The sequence below is a fragment of the Oncorhynchus keta genome, chromosome 30 (assembly GCF_023373465.1).
Source record: "Oncorhynchus keta strain PuntledgeMale-10-30-2019 chromosome 30, Oket_V2, whole genome shotgun sequence".
NCBI classification, from domain to species: domain Eukaryota; kingdom Metazoa; phylum Chordata; class Actinopteri; order Salmoniformes; family Salmonidae; genus Oncorhynchus; species Oncorhynchus keta.
In genome coordinates this window covers 41,848,302-41,866,096 of record NC_068450.1, presented here as the reverse complement: position 1 = coordinate 41,866,096, position 17,795 = coordinate 41,848,302, and the positions used below count along the sequence as shown (strand labels likewise).

Genomic DNA, 17,795 nt, shown 5'->3' with positions numbered 1-17,795 from the left:
TGTGAAAGATGCAAGAGTTTGTGTTCTTGGAAGTAGCCAACGGCAACTACTCATTCTCCTCTGTTGCAAAAATAGTGAATCTTGGGAGTTGACGGGAAAGGAGTCAAATAATCTATTATTTTGGAGTTGACTCTCCACCACTAGATATCGACATGGCTACAGTAGGCTAGCCAAGAGGAATGCTAGGTGTCTTTTTGCAGCTTTCTATCAACAGTAGCCAGCATATTGCTAGTGTGTTCCCTATCTAAGGTTTACTTTAGTGAATCTAAATAAATAAGTGCAGCGAGTAGATTGATGGGTGCTTCTTTTTGCGCTGGACAACTCGCATTTGCTGTGTGAAGACATCAACTCGTGTACTGCTCAAGTTACTCGAGAAGTTGTGACCCGCAGGAGCGTGGTTATGCATGAATAAATGGCTGATCATATTGCCAAATACAAATAGCATGGCTTTTACCTGTGTAGCCTCCACGGTTTTCAATGGTAGACTGTGACAGAGCAGGCAAATGTTGAACTGGAATGCAAAAATGTGCTGAAAAGTTACTGGCCCGACAGAGGAGATCCACTAGCCCAACCGACAAATTTTCCATTGGCCTCGGGCCAGCAGGCCATAGTTAATGTCGGACCCTGCACGCGAAAGAACATAAATTAAAGTGCAAGAAAACAATAGGCTAAGTGGATTTTGACAAATTATTACCACATTATATGGGACGTGCAAATTCACTAACGTTACATTAGGATGTACAAATTCACACTCTCTCCCTCTGTGTAAAGAAATGTGACGGCAACCATAGCGCACACAACACACAGACCCAGGTACCGAGAGGCGGGACAGACAGCAGACTGTCAAACCAGCAGCGTTTCCCTGTCGTCGCTCACTTTGTGACTGACAGGCGCCTTTCCTATCAATAGATAGCTAGAAGATGCATATCGTTCATTCTAGCGAGACCGGGCTCGGCAGACTATTTTCTGACTAGCGAATTGAAAAGTAGCCTAGTTAATTTAAGTGGAAAAGGTACCAGGCTGAAAATGAGTCTGTAATAGGTTGTATAGTCGACAGCCGGTGCTCATGAAAAACACTGTATGAGCCTTTATGGCTCGCACAAGCCAAGGCTACAAACTCCTTCTTAAAAAGTCATAGCCAGGTGTAGGCATAGCCAGGTTACAAGTAACATACTCCACAATGAATACTATATAATCTAACCGCCCGTTACCTGGAAGTAGAAGAAGGCCTGTCCGAACCAGTAGTGCATGATGGTGGTCTGGGCAGCGTCGTAGTGGAGCTTCTTCCAGATGAACTGGGCCATCAGGGACTGGACAAGCAGGCAGCAGCATAGCACCGGCAGGTTGTGTGCCCGGAACAACAGGGCCACCAACAGAACCACACCACTGTAAGAAGATGTATTTATTGTCCAATAACTATGTAATATGAGTAAATAAGAACAATGATTTATTCTAAACTGACTTGCGTGGTTCAATAAAGTTTGAATAAAACAATTGCCACCTGCCGATTGCTAGCCCGCCTCTCTATTCTGTAGGCTACTTGCCGTGTAGGCTACCTACCTGTAGATTTCCCACAATCCCCTGCTCTTCAGCCGGGCGTCGGCTGTGATGACCTGGGACCTCAGCAGGTCCTTGGAGCCCGTGAAGAAGATGCCCAGGATGAAGACGTACACGAAGCGTGCCTTCATCGTCCCCCTGAGGGGAGAAAAGAGATGAGATGTAGTGGTTAGCCTGTTGGGAACATTGTTCACGGAACGCGAGTGTTCAAGGGCTGGCCACTCCATCTGATTGTCCAAGAGCCTGTTACTAGCTCCAGGTCAAGTTTTCAGATTTAGTTAGTCTTACCTTCTCTTGAGTCTTTTTTGTTGAAGTAACATGTTTTGTCCGTACATTTTTTTTAACACAACACTTTAAAAATACAGAAGCATCTGCAGTTGCAGTTTTGGTGAAGAATGGCAGCAGTGATTCCCCTATATTCAGCAAAAAATATGATATGGTGATAAACAGTGCCTTGAGAAAGTATTCATACCCCTTGACTTATTCCACATTTTGTTGTGTTACAGCCTGCATTCAAAATTGATTACATTGCTTTTTTTCCTCTCGCCCATCTACACACAAAACCCCATAATGACAAAGTGAAAACAGGTTTTTAGAAATGTTAAAATGATTTACAGAAATCTAATTTACATAAATATTCACACCCCTTTGCTATGGCACTCTTTCAGCTCAGGTGCATCCAATTTCCTTTGTCACTACAACTTGATTGGAGTCCACCTGTGGCCAACTCAATTGTTTGGACAGGATTTAGAAAGAAACACACCTGTCTATGTAAGGTCCCACAGTTGTCAGAGCAGAAACTATGCCATGAAGTCCAATAAACTGTCTGTAGATCTCAGAGATCTAATTATGATGAGGCATATATCATATATAAAACATTTCTAGAGAGTTGAAAGTTCCCAAGAGCACAGTGGTCTCCATCATTGGGAAATTGAAAAAAATATGGAACTACCTAGACTCTGCCTAGAGCTGGCGTCCAACCAAATTGAACAACCAGGCAAGAAGGACCTTGGTCATGGAGGTGACCAAGAACCCAATGACCACTCTGATAGAACTACAGAGTTTCTTGGCTGAAATGGGAGGACCTACCAGAAGGACAACATTCTCTGCAGCACTTTCCCAATCTAGACTCATGGGAGAGTGGCCATACGGAAGCCACTCCTGAGAAAAAGGCACATGACAGCATGCCTGGAGTTTGAAAAATGTCACGCAGAATACAGAGCATAAAGGAAAAGATTATGTGGTCTGATGAGGCAAAAATTGAACTCGTTGGCATGAATGCAAAGTGCTGTGTCTGGAGAAAACCAGGCACAGCTCATCACCCTCTAACACCATCCCTTCCGTGAAGCATGGTGGTGGCAGCATCATGCTATAGGGATGCTTTTCAGCAGCAGGGACTGGGAGACTAGCAAATCTTTGACGAGAACCTGCTTTAGTGCATAGAACTTAGACTGGGGGTGAAGATCTACGTTCCAACATAACAATGACCCCAAGCATACATCCAAAACCAAGCTGGGATGACTTCACAACAAGAATGTGAAAGTCTGAGTGGCCCAGCCGAAGCAAAGACTTGAATCCCATTGAAAATCTGTGGAAAGACTTGAAGATTGCTGCCTCTCCCCATCTAACTTAACAGAGTTTGAAAAATATGCGAGGAAGAAAGGGAGAAAATCCCCAAATCCAGATGTGCAAAGCTGATACAGACATACAAAAAGACGATTCTCTCTGAGATCTACGGACAGTTCCTTGAACATGGTATAATTTCTGCTCTGACATGCACTGTGAACTGTGGGCCCATATATTCACAGGTGTGTCACTTTCTAAATCATGTCCATCAATGGAATTGACCACCGGTGGACCTAAATCAAGTTGTAGTGAGATATCAAGGATGATAAAAGGAGCTCAATAAGTTAATGAGAAATTTCTCTATTTTATTTTCAATATATTTGCAAACATTTCTAAAAACATGTTGTCACTGTCATTATGGGGTATTGTGTCGAGATGGGTGCGAGAAAAAAAATGTAATCCATTTTGAATTCAGGCTGTAACACAACAAAATGTGGAATATGTCAAGGGGTATGAATACTTTATATCGTATATTTATACCGAGGCGTGCTTTAAAATGGATGGTTGCTGGCTCAATGACTGGAAGTCTATGGAAACAGCTGGCATGTCATTGCGCTAACGCTAGTAAAATTTGTTTATTCATGAGTATTTTACTCTCCCATGGGCCCAAGAGGAAAATAACAATGATCGATCCATTTGACAGTATAACGGGTAGGTGGATAGAGCTAAGTGTACTCTGAACTTGGGAAAGGTGAATAAAAAGAATGTTGGACTGAGGCCCAATACAAAGTGATCTTGCCCCTGTCAGATAATAAAATTACAGACTTTTCCAAGCTAACGGACACATTGTCAAAACCTCGACCTTTCTCGTTTGCAGCAATTATTGACTGATGACTGATTCATTGTTCGTGACTGATTGACGGAGATGACTGACTCATTGTTCATGCGAGTGCTGATCGAATGCCACATTTTGTTCTTCAAGAACTGAAATGTTTTAGGCCCATCTTGCTTGGCAGACTATTTTAATATTGCAGTGCTGCAGCTGAGCAGGAGCTGAGTGTTCCAGCGGGGTCGGTGGTGCTGCAGCTGGTGCCAGCGGGGTGCAGCTGCAGCAGGGACCTGAGTGTTCCAGCGGGGCAGCTGGTGCTGCAGTGGTGCAGGACCTGAGTGTTCAGCTGGTGCAGATGAGCCCTGAGTGTTCCAGCGGGGTCGGTGGTGCTGCAGCTGAGCAGGAGCTGAGTGTTCCAGCGGGGTCGGTGGGTGCAGGTGGTGTTCTGCAGCTGAGCAGGACCTGAGTGTTCCAGCCAGGGGTCGGGTGGTGCAGGAGCTGCAGCTGAGCAGGGAGCTGAGTGTCCCAGCGGGGTCGGTGGTGCTGCAGCTGAGCAGTGCCTGGGTCGGTGGTGCTGCAGTGTTCCAGCGGGGTCGGTGGTGCTGCAGCTGAGCAGGAGCTGAGTGTGTTCCAGCGGGGTGCTGGTGGTGCTGCAGCTGAGCAGGACCTGAGTGTTCCAGCGGGGTCGGTGGTGCTGCAGCTGAGCAGGACCTGAGTGTTCCAGCGGGGACGTCGGTGGTGCAGCTGAGCAGGACCTGAGTGTTCCAGCGGGGTCGGTGGTGCTGCAGCAGGACCTGAGTGTTCCAGCGGGGTCGGTGGTGCTGAGCAGGACTGAGCAGGAGCTGAGTGTCCCAGTGGGGTCGGTGGTGCTGCAGCTGAGCAGGACCTGAGTGTTCCAGCGGGGTCGGTGGTGCTGCAGCTGAGCAGGACCTGAGTGTTCCAGCGGGGTCGTGGGTGCAGTGCTGCAGCTGAGCAGGAGCTGAGTGTTCCAGCGGGGTCTGCAGTGGTGCTGCAGCTGAGCAGGAGCTGTTCCAGTGTTCCAGGACCTGAGGTTCCAGCGGGGTCGGTGGTGCTGCAGCTGAGCAGGACCTGAGTGTTCCAGCGGGGTCGGTGGTGCTGCAGCTGAGCAGGACCTGAGTGTTCCAGCGGGGTCGGTGGTGCTGCAGCTGAGTGTTCCAGCGGGGTTGGTATGCTGCAGCTGAGCAGGACCTGAGTGTTCCAGCGGGGTCGGTGGTGCTGCAGCTGAGCAGGACCTGAGTGTTCCAGCGGGGTCGGTGGTGCTGCAGCTGAGCAGGACCTGAGTGTTCCAGCGGGGTCGGTGGTGCTGCAGCTGAGCAGGACCTGAGTGTTCCAGCTGGGGACCTGAGTGTTCCAGCGGGGTCGGTGGTGCTGCAGCTGAGCAGGAGGAGTGTTCCAGCGGGGTCGGTGGTGCGGGACCTGAGTGTTCCAGGTGCTGCAGCTGAGCAGGAGCTGAGTGTTCCAGCGGGGTCGGTGGTGCTGCAGCTGAGCAGGAGCTGAGTGTTCCAGCGGGGTCCGTGGTGCTGCAGCTGAGCCGGAGCTGAGTGTTCCAGCGGGGTCCGTGGTGCTGCAGCTGCATTTGTCACAAACGCCTGGGATAGGGGTTGGGGCCAACACAACCAACAGTGTCAGGGGGTAAAGCCACATTCCTTAGCTGTGCCACATTATGTAGCACAGCACACACCCTCACAACGTCGCAGACCATTTTGGGCTTGTACAAAAGGTTTCCGCCTGAGGAATCGAGGCAGCGCCATCTGCCCATCAGACGCCCGATGGTGCGCTCCACAACAGCCTCAAGACTGCGCCCAACACTGCTGTTGCTCCATAAGAATGAGTCATGGGTTGACCCAGGCCACCGAGCCACTACATTAGTCAGTACCATGTCCGCATCACATATGATTTGGAATAATAATTTGATTAATGAAAGCAAATTGATTATCACTCGGTGCCCGTATAGCAACATGAGTGCAGTCAATAGCACCAGGACATTGCTGCAAATTGCACTTTTTTATTTGCCTGTTCACCCACCGTGTAAGGAAACATTATGTTGAGGTGTGTCAATCCAATTATACCTCCTAACACATCTGGCATAACGCGGCTAAAGGTTGGCTGAGAGATCCCTGACCTGTCAGCCAATCCCTTTGAAAGGTGCCAGAAATCCGAGGGTTGTGGGACAGGCACGTCTTGGTTTCTGTGGGTGCTTCTCTGTGAATCTGGGCCCACTACATACAGCACAGAGATCCAAGAGAACAGCTCTTGGTAATCGGAACCAGCTCTTAAGCCACTCATCATCATTGGCCAGTAAATCTTGCTCGTCTCTGAGAATTCGCTCTCTCCGAACAGTGCCAAAGCAGCCATTGTGCATCATTACACATTGTAATTGCATGCCTTTTTATACCCACCCGTTTGATTGTCAAAGCTGCCCAATTGTGTTACACCTTCAGGTGTGGTAATTACCCTGATTGTAACAGACAATAACAGGGCCATTATCACATTGACAGATCTGCGCAACGAACACGTGATAACAATATATGAAACGGTGTACTTGTATCTGCCCGATTGAGGCATCGAAAACGGAATCAGTTTAAATGTAATTTGTCCTACTGTTCAAAAAACGATATCTCCGTTTGTATTTATTATCCTAAATCAGTTTTTTTTGTGGGGTTTTTTGGTGTGCACTCCAGGGAACTCTTCATATATAATACGTCAGAGGTAATATTTCCATTTATTTTACACAATGGTATCAATTTCAAAGTGTTTCTAGTTTCACCCTTCCGCCATGGGAGTCGCAGTTCTAATTTCCCCAGTTTATGTGCGTACGTATGGGTCAAAGTGTCCGTGGAGGACCAAACATTCTCCGGTCAAGTTATTTATTTATTTGTATAAATCCCAAAGTTTGCTTCGAAAGTGGCGCATGCCTTCTTTTGTGCCTACGCAACGTTTATAAATGAGGCTGTGGATCTTTTCCAGACTGTAGTGTACAATTCCATATTTTTTTATGTTTTAAAAATTGCTATTGGTCTGTAACTTTTTCACATGTTAAGACCTGAGCGAGCACCATGTACACAAGATACAAGACCACTGGATTCTAGACAAGGTGGGGAGTTGAAGGGCAAGGCAATCTAGCAATTGATATGATGAAGGCAAGTACACAGATAAACACAGTCATTTCTCCTTTCAGCTGAGGTGTGCCCTCTAAGTCTGACACTGACCAAACTAGACTGGTCCGATTACACACTTACGCAATTCTGACAAACACCGACAACCTCGTAAAAAAAAGATAAGTCCAAAGAGATAAACACAAGTCAGTTTCCCAGCCTCTTGATTCAAATCCATGTGTGTTATTTGTAATAGCAGAAGTCACAAGGACATCTGCTTTGACAAAAAATCCATACGGATGAATGAATCATGATTTCTCTGCCTGTTATTATGGCACGCAGAACATTTTCTGCGTCATCGCTCATCGGGAAAAGGTACAACAACAGTAGATGCCATGTAGACTCCTGGCAGGTAACCATGGAGACAGGGTTGTGTGAACAAGAGTCAGGAGTTTTTAATGTGAGGACACTCAGGAGTGACAGGGTGCAGATAGTCAGTCTGCCAAACAGCAAACCCCATGCAATCCTTAGTTCAGTGTGTGTGTGTGTCTGTGTGTGTGTGTGTGTGTGCGTGCGTGATAGAGAGATATACATATGAAAATGTGCACCTAAACAATAATCATGGATTAGGCCATTTTTACTGCAAGCTGTTGTACCTAGGGAAGGAGAGGCAGAGTAATTATCAGTAAAACTCCTCTTACCTAGTGGGCAAAACATGCTTGAAATGACTTCATAATGAAAGTACAACTGGTTTTATGATGTAATTTAAACCTGTTTAGCCTGCAGGGAAAGCCCTCACCAGGCAAACCTCACTACCTAAACAAGGTGCCTATAAAAGTAGAACACTCAAGTGCCCGCCTTATTGTCAAACACGCACTTGACTGACGGCGTGTCCCCGAAAGGGGCCAGACATCCTTGAATTTTAAGGAGCCTGTAGTGATAGGAGTGGGATAAGGGTCTGGTTCACTAGGAGAGGGAGTCAAGCAGGTGTTGCGCAATGTATTATTCATTCACTGGGTTTGTATTGCAGCCTTCATCCCTCAGATGAATGGCCAGCAGTTCCTTCTAACCCTGGAGTTGTGCCCTAGCTACATCTCTCACTTGTATATTATTCAAATGTTTTATCTAAAACACAAGTCCGAGGTGGAGAGAATCCCTGCCCTTCTTGGTTCTTAGGCTAAGCATAGCTGGAAATTCTTGTTTTGTTGTATTTATTCTAAGCATGGCTGGGGGGTTGACTTGTTAGCTGGGTTGACTATGTGAGGATGAAGAGGAGTCTCTTTTTGTTTGTGAAGGTAAATGTGGTGGTGTCTGGGCTTTTCCACAGGTGCCTGTGTGCGGGCTTAAGCTGGATGCTATTTCACGGAGCAACACAATCAGCAAATAAATTAGCTGTAATTATGGCAAACAAACGGCATGTTGAGGCCAGTGTGTGTTGTTTGGGGTGAGCGGCACAGATGGGTACAGAACGAGCAAATGCAGACATGATGCCAGCCTCCTCTCGCTCTCTGCAGTGATGAGGCAAATGCTCTCGGGGGGAAACCACACACAGAAATGTAAACCCTGGCATTTAGACGCCGGCAGAACAACCGTGCTAATAACACACTCTGATAAACTGACAGTCCATACCGAAAAAACAAGAGGAAGATTCTGTAGTGTTCTGGACACCATGTACTGCAGTCTGTGTTTTTCAGTCTGTCCATTTGTCTGTCTGGCAGTCTGTCTCGGTCTGCTTTCCTAAAGTACCTGTATAACTGGATCGAATCAAATCACATTTTATTGGTCACATACACATATTTAGCAGATGTTATTGCGGTTGTAGCGAAATGCTTGTGTTCCTAGCTCCAACAGTGCAGTAGTATCTCACAATTCCCACAATCTAAAAGTTACAAAAAATGGGATTAATAAATGGTTATTGAACAAGGTGTGTATCCTAGTTAACTTGACTGATGACAGTTATGGGAACATCCCACAGCCTTGAATGAAAAGATGGGTGTGCCCTGACATCAGTCATCAAAAAGCCAGAACAGCCATCTAGTAGGGCCCGGATGATACCAGCATTGCAATACTTGTTAGTGTAGTTCTGTCCTTGAGCTGTTCTTGTCTATTAATGTTCTGTATTATGTCATGTTTCATGTTTTGTGTGGACCCCAGGAAGAGTAGCTGCTGCTTTTCCAAAAGCTAATGGGGATCCTAATAAAATACCAAAAATCTTTAGGAAACTTCTTTTGGAAACAAACATCATCATGTTGTCACCCAGAGTCACATTTATTTATTTTCCAAACTATAGCACACACTATTTTTCATAAAATAGGTTTTTAAAGGACCAAATAGATGTGTCTGCTTCATGTGAAAAAATATTCCCGATACTGGTGTCGTCCCGGGCACTATCATCTAGGAGAGTGAAGCACAATGGATCACTCAAGAGAGGACTCCAAACCCATGAGAGACACCTGCCAAGACACCTCACATTAGTATCAGTGGATTGGAAAGATGATTAGGTAATGATCATTTTTTGTCACTTTTCGGGAGAACAGTTTAAATAGTCACCTGCATGTTCATTACTTGCTAATGAGAGCAGGCTGTAAGTGGGATGACATGAGAAATGGACAAACAGTGGTATCTTGGATGCTCAAAGGCCTTTCTATTTTGAGAATAGATTTGGTCTTGACAGAGATCATAGCCACACAGAATTGAACAAAATACATTTTGTGAACAATTGAACAAAAATTGGAGAGAATGTTGAGATGCAGTGAATTCAGGACGTATTCATACCCCTAGACTTATTCCACATTTTGTTGTGTTACAGCCTGAATTCAAAATGGATTAAATTGCTTTTTCCCCTCTCGCCCATCTACACACAATACCCCATAATGACAAAGTGAAAACAGGTTTTTAGAAATGTTTGGAAATGTATTGAAATTTAAATACAGAAATATCTCATTATCTCATCTTTGAAAGTGCTTACAGCTGTGAGTCTCTAAGAGCTTTGCACACCTGGATTGTACAATATTTGCCCATCATTCTTTTCAACATTTTTCAAGCTCTGTCAAATTGTTTGCTGATCATTGCTAGACATATATTTTCAAGTCTTGCCATAGATCTTCAAGCCGATTTAAGTCAAAACTGCAATTAGGCCACTCAGGAACATTCACTGTCTTCTTGGTAAGCAACTCCAGCGTAGATTTGGCCTTAATATCCCAGTGTCTGGTGGAAAGCAAACTGAACCAGGTATTTTCTCCAGGAATTTGCCTGTGGTTAGCGCCATTCAGTAATTTTTTTTATCTTGAAAAACTCTTCAGTACATAACGATTACAAGCATACCCATAACATGATGCAGCCACCACTATGCTTGAAAATATGGAGAGTGCTACTCAGTAATGGGTTGTATTGGATTTGCCCCAAACATAACACTTTGTATTAATTAAGGACAAAACGTTAACTGCTATGCCACATTTCTTTGCAGTATTACTTTAGTGCAAACAGGATGTATGTTTTGGAATATTTTTTATTCTGTACAGGTGTCCTTCTTTTCACTCTGTCAATTAGGTTAGTATTGTGGAGAAACTACAATGTTGTTGAGCCATATTCAGTTCTCCTATCACAGCCATTCAACTCTGTAACGGCTCCATTGGCCTCATGGGGAAATCCCTGATACATTTCCGGAAATTGAGTTAGGAATGACGTAAGTGTTTTAATGCTTATTGACTCACGACATTTTCATTTTTCATTAATTTAATTGAATTTAAAAATCCACTTTGACATTATGGGGTATGGGGTATTGTGTGTAGATCAGTGACACAACATCTCAATGTAATCCATTTAAAAATGTGAAATACTTTCTGAAGGCACTGTATATAACGTGAACATTCTGGACTAATTCTATGATTGTGACAGAGGGAAGCTTAGAACAGGAGATCACATCAGCTATAGGCTGAATGTGTGTATGAACAATGAGAGCTTCATTCTTATCCAGGCATGTCTTTGAAGACAGAGAGACTGAGCCTTACTTTGAACCCCTCATCCATGACACCTGAAATCCCCGCATGTGTGTATTTTTGTGTGTGTGTGTGTAATGTGCAATGTGCATGCGTGTGTGTGTGTGTACTCAGAGATTCTGATGAGAGTCAGAATTAATATGCATCTTCATGAGGGATCTGCATGCATAAATGTTCCCAAATGAAGTGTCAGCACAACTAACATTTAAAAAGGACAATAAATAAAGGGACTGTTTTTGGGCAGGTGTAAAGCACTGCAGGAACCAATTGAGATACTATGTGTAGTTATTTTCTAGTACAAGCTGTGCTTTGACAGAACACACAACAGAACTTTGAAGATATTTCAGCAATTTTTGACACCTCGATTGCAGTGGTGTGTCAGTTCTATGTGCTCTGGAGTAGTGTTAGTGGGAACTCTTCGGCTTCGAAGCAAGTGTCCCTATACTTAAAAGGTCCAAATAATAACCTTGATAGATCATTGAAACGTTTATAGCTACTCAGCCACCCTCTAAACACAAGGTGGTTTCTCTAGGATAATGAGAAACATGACATTGCTTAAGTATCGCTCAATCTTTACCTTTCCTCACAGGAAGGGGATTATAAAAGATGGGATATCAAACAAAATCCCCAGAACAATGGAAATGAATTACAGCTGGGAGCTAAGTGATGTTTGGGAGAACATTTGCATTGCATCTCAGGGACTAGTAACGTAACTACGCAATAATGATATTTGGAACAACGTAAGTATCTTCTACATTTTTGACAGCATTGTGTCAACTCTGGTGCCTCACTTCATTTTTAAGGGACTTTTTTTCTCCAGTCCCATATCTTATCATGAGTAACATTTGACAGTACATACTTGTCTTGCAGTGGCTGCTGAAGAAAATACGATGTAGCTTTGACTACAATACATATTTTGACTACACTATTTCTCTAAAAAAAGTAGAATCTGAGGAGTTGTTTTGTTTCAGATCCCAGGTGCAACATCCACTGCTGTTGTGCCATAGAGCAAGGCACTTAACCCCAAAACACAGGGGTGTTGAAACTCAGGAACACCCTGTGCTGCTCTCATGATTGGACTATGTTTGTGTGTTATCTGGGGGAGTTGGGAGTAGAACCTCAAACTACACATTTCTGATATAATATATAAACTATTATAGTACTATTCTATTCAGCATGGTGCTGTAACACAAACGCTTCCATGCCCTTCACAGCAACTCAGGTGTGTTCAGATAACACAGAAGCCTCCCAGGGTTGCTGGGAGATGTATTTCATCACAGAGACAACACCGGCCCTTAAGCCACTCCTGTAATTCACATTAACTGCACTGGGCTGAGATATGATTCCACGTTGTCATTTAACAAGAGGATGGGTCATATCAGTGGGGCAGATAGAGGCTGGTCAAAAAAGCTGGAGTACTCCACCCCCCAAAGACATTCAATACTGTATGCCACAAATTACATTCACATTGAGAGCCAATCATGTGTTCTGTGACACCTGACGTAGCCCCCCCAAAAAACGACAACTTTGATTACATTTAGGTTTAGCTGAACTCGTGAGAATGAGTAGCATGGCTTTCTCACCTTAGTCGATGTGTGGGAACGTGCACCGGTATTTTCCTACTAGCACTGACTTTGCTGATATCTACATTCTTGAGGAAAAATGAATTTACTACGACTGTGATATGTAGTTCTCACCTATCTTAAGATATACGCACTAGTTGCAAGGGGCTCTGGGTACAAGCGTCGGATAAATAACTAAAATGTAAATGTTAAAATGTGGTACAACATACACAGACTATTTTTAGCCTATCAACGCTATAATGATGTGAGGTAAAATGTTAAAATATAAAACTACATGGGAAAATAAAAAATGAACAACAAGCAGTATGAACAACAGCAAAATCACTAGTGATAAATAAAAAATAAAAAAAGTTGTGACTATTACACAGAAGCTTGATGATTCAAAGTGCCTCTTAAACCACATTACTTCCCAGAATGGCTTTCCTTATGCCGGAGGTACATGACAATTCCGCTTTTTAAAAATGACAAAAACGGTCTGATTGATGACCCCATCTGGTAGGGGGGTATGACTCCACAGCGTCTGCAGGGCCATATCAATCATGGCCACTCATCAGGCCGAGGACGGGCGGCACGACAGCTAAACGCGAGACAGCAGGAGACCCAGAAATTCCAAGGCCCCTTTTCCCTCCATTTTCTGTTGACTCTACAATGCTCTTTTGGAGGCATTTGATGGAGCATTTCCTCACGTGAAACAGATGAAAGAATAGAAGAAAGAAAGGAGAAATAGAGGTATAAATGTGGGCACTCAATCCCTACCTCCCAGCTCCTTACAGCAAACACCAGAACATGTCACAGGGTATTCTGTATGATTTTAAAGGACAGGTGAATGATGATTAATTTATTATTGGGAGAAGACTATTGCATAGAGAGCTATACAAGAATTGTTTCCTCATAAAAAAAAATGAAATCTCAAATTTGCCAATTTTTTTTTGCTGTCAGTCAAGCCCAACTGCCTTACGAAGCACACACAACAAGATGCATCCTGAACTATCATAGCGAGTCAGTGTGGAAGACCCTCTTTCGGCAATGTGGGCCAGTGTGATGAGGCACAAAGGATGAAGGGGTCTCATGCTACCAGATTAGCCTGGCTGTGAGTGATTGAGCTGGGGCCGTTGATGTTGTGGACTCAACTTAATGGGAATGCCAGGAGGTTGCCACGGCGCAAGCATAAACAACTTCCTGTGGTGATTAATGACTGGGCGACTTTGCATGGTGGCGTTGTCAATTATAGGGCAGGATAACTGGGCAGTAGCACCTGCGTACTCATTGTGTTCTTGCAGTGGGGCTGAAGACAGGCAGGCAAGTAGGGAGGCATTGATCCGAGTGGGAGGGCGAAGGAGCTCCACATTTGGTGAATAGAAATCAAAAGCACTGGGGTAAACAAAGTGATCGTCATCTTTTCCTAGTTTTTCTTCCTCTATGTATTGCTGTGTATTTTATCCCGATGTAGTCCTTAAAGATGCTGTCCGGGATCTTAAGCCCTTACAAATTCTTAACATATTGTACGAATTGGAATTCGTAAAAAACAAAACAAATTGGAGGTCAGGACGAAACATATCATACAAAATGGATGACATAGTACACAATTTTCGGTGACCCGTTTTGGCTCATGACATGATGTGACCACCTATCAAAAGGCTCAACAAACATTTACATTTAAGTCATTTAGCAAACACAAATGCAATACAGCATTTCTTCAGATTTGATGCAAAACCACAATTGCATTAAAGGGCGATTGGGAAAGAGTAATCACATAATAGTCGGCGAAAACTTACTTGGACATGTTTCCACCGGAATGTTGCCATGGTAACACAACGTTGCCCACAGCCGCCCGGTAGCTGTAGACACCCAGAAGGCCGAGGGCCAGGGCAATCTTGGAGACCCAGGAACATCGCCGCTGGACCAGGAAGTAGATAAGAGCCAATGACATTGCGGCCAACAAGGACAGCACCGTCTTGTGTTCTGAGCTGTAGAGACCGAACAGATGAACATTTAAACCACTGTAAAACTGCACTAATTACAGAGTAATTTGTTTTTGAACAATATTGCAGTTTAGTGCAGCAATATTGCAGTTTAGGGCTGTAATATTGAAAGCATTAAGCTATTTGTTGCAGAGCTCAGAGGCATTTTGCATTGGTAAAATGTTGCCCTTATCTTTCCATAGGAGGTTGTTTCCTTGGACTCACACCTCAGTCATACATTGAAAAATAGAAGGGGGGTACTAACTAAGAATAGCACATTCACTGTACTCAGGTCCCACTGTTCTCTACATAGGAAGGGCTAGTGGAAATTAGACAAAGTCCTTGGCTCAAGATGTACACCTTCATTACAGTAATGCGGAAAATTACACATTTGCAAGTCCATTTCTCACAAGTACTCTAATAGAAGTCACTCAAGGGCAAAACATGGCGATTTTCAAATCAAATCACCATAGTATTCTAAGGGGAGAAGTCTGTAATGATGTTGGCTACAGCAGTGGATGTAAAGCTGTTTCGGCTACATTTTCTTGCCTAAACACACCCATTCAATGTTAGTAGGGACAGGGCAATTAATCCTAAACGAGTTGAGAATGGGAAAAAAATGGGAAAATCTCAGGCAAAGCAATAGAGTAAGAAGGTGTGTGGTACAATAGCTCGAAGGGACCTTCCTTCTTTGTCTCCTTTCCTCCACATCATCTACTCTGATGAGAAAGGACTGGACTGGTGATAGCAACTTCCCAGTAAGCATATAATTTAAAAAACAATTATTATTATTATTATTTTTTTACATGTACCCTTCTTTTGCATTCATAACACTGCAGTTGAAAGAGAGGAGACAAGGAAGAGGAGACCACGTTCAACTTTTTAGATGCAGCCCAGATACGCCAGAGGAACAGCATGGCCCTGGTATCGGGGCAGGGGGTTGGGTCAGGGAAGGGGAACAGGCGGACACCTTGGGGGAGGAACATGAAGGAGGAACGATGCCCGAGCTCATTACCCAGTGTATCCACTCCGCATAGAACAGGGGGAATATGGGAAAAGGGGCAGCGCCAGACAGGGTAAAGGCCAGCTAATGAAGGCGAGAAGGAAATTCTAATTCCACAATACGCTGACCCTGGTGCCCCCCAGCGCAAGGCATTCGTCTTGTTACATGTGTCACCGCGAGAATGCTAATGGAACAGAAAAACCTCGGGTTCAACAATGAGAACAGCGGGTTCACTGACGGTTCCTCAAACTTTCTGCCAGACTGGAATGTTTTTTTGGTACATCTCTCTGAGAATCCGAGTGTGCGATGCTTCACGGATAACAATCTTATTCCGGCTCTGATGCGGAGGCAATTAGGGTTTGTTATCTTGGCACCTAAAATCCCTCTGAAGCTAGGACAGCAGAGACCCTGCCCATCTTTCCGAAAACATCTAAAACCCAACCTTTTCAACGAGTATCTTAAACCCTACCTCTTCAAAGAGCTATCTTAAGATGAATGCACTAACTGTGGATAAAAGTGTCTGCTAAATGACTAAAATGTAAATGTAAAATGTAAGAATTACAGGGAAGTCAGAGAGAGGCTTTTAACACACAATGGAAAGGAACAGACTAATGCTACCTGCAGAGACAGCCAAAGATATGATTCATTAGCTCCTACGGGAGTGACTCCATTTTTATTTATATCCTTGCTGTGAGGAAACTAGCCACCATTATGGTGCTGTAGAGACAATACGGTAAGTTAACAGACAACAGGCTCTAACGGATAACACTCAATGCGCTTTCTCTTGGTCTATACAATGAATCTTATTTCATTCATTAGCCTAAATCCTTTGCCAAGGTATAGTACCGTAGGTTCACCAAGTTTTTCTGTATGTTCAGAATCTCACTCACTTTGAAGTCAGACTACTGGATGACAACGTTTTATTGAGACATGGTGACAATTTAGTTAAGAGGCCATGCGGGCAATGCATTATAATATGGTCAAGACTTGTCATGTCTGAGCACTTTATGCCTTCCTTAGGAAAACCTCTGAGTCTTTATACACCATGTTGAGTCTGCTAAAATGAATAGGAGCCCTGAGGTAGATTGGATTTCACATTTGTCCATATATTGTAGAGTCTACTTTGCCTAGGCAACGCTACAAAGAAGCTTGGTAAGAAAAATGACATATTGCTGGCCTGTGGGGAACTTCACTGGTCGTATCTTTTTAAGACTTAACCTCTGAGTGCTCTAACTGTTATGATGCTGCAAAATGGCTAAAGGAGCAAATCATTCAATTATATTATGTGAAGAGTCATTCCAGGGCTGACCATATACTTCAAATTAACTTTCCCTGGGTGTTTACGTCCAAGTCACATAATCCTGTGGGGAAAAAATAAATAAATAAAAAGAATCGCAGTTTTTTGCACATTTTTCTTTACATAGGCTTCCTTCCTCCCGCATCCAACCAAGCAACTAACTGAGACTTGATTCACTGTGCTGGCCAGAGCACATATCTAATGGGGTGGAATGGGCCCTGGTTTAGACTGGGAGACAAGCCCGGACTAGCCATCTGTCTGTGTGGCAGTTCTGCAGCCTTGAGGGAGCTCTCCAAGGACGAATAATGACTATGTACACAATACATGGGCAGACAATGAAGCACGTTGACCCGATTTGTGAGGGAGTGAGTACGGTACAGCTAAGCAAACCAGGTGAAAGACTAGATTGGAAAACCAGCATATGAAAGTTTCAAGTTTCAATGTCACATGCACAAGTAGAGTGAAATGCCTTTCTTGCTAGCTCAAAATCCAACAATGCAATAACCAGTGACAATATAATACTATGAAAAAAACAGAAATAAGAAGAACACAATAAGTAAGTAAGCATACTATATACAGGGTCAGTTCCAATACCATATTTACAATGTGCAGGGATACTGACGGAGGTATATATGTATAGGGGTAAGGTGACTAGGCAACAGGATATAAGATAAACAGAGCAGCAGCAGGTTGTATGCGAGTGGCTGTGCGTGTGTGTATATACAGTACAAATATACATGCATATTATGTGTGTGTGAGCAGATGATGGTGGGTGGGGCCCAGTGAGTGGGTGGGGCCCAGTGAGTGTGAGTGTGTGTGTAGGGCCCAGTGAGTGTGAGTGTTAGTAGGGCCCAGCGAGTGTGTGTGTGAGTGTGTGTAGGGCCC

At 44.0% G+C, this 17,795-nt stretch overlaps 1 protein-coding gene across 1 annotated transcript in view; it reads right to left on the bottom strand.

The window, feature by feature from the left end:
• LOC118363612 (GPI ethanolamine phosphate transferase 2-like) overlaps nucleotides 1–17,795 on the bottom strand; it is a 134,943-nt gene that overhangs the window by 22,213 nt on the left and 94,935 nt on the right. Inside the window, exons 10-12 of the mRNA XM_035744668.2 lie at nucleotides 14,425–14,616; nucleotides 1,561–1,695; nucleotides 1,212–1,386 (exon numbers count right to left, since the gene is read on the bottom strand). Of these exons, the coding sequence (XP_035600561.1) occupies nucleotides 1,212–1,386; nucleotides 1,561–1,695; nucleotides 14,425–14,616 (502 nt within the window). The remainder of the gene's footprint in view (nucleotides 1–1,211; nucleotides 1,387–1,560; nucleotides 1,696–14,424; nucleotides 14,617–17,795) is intronic.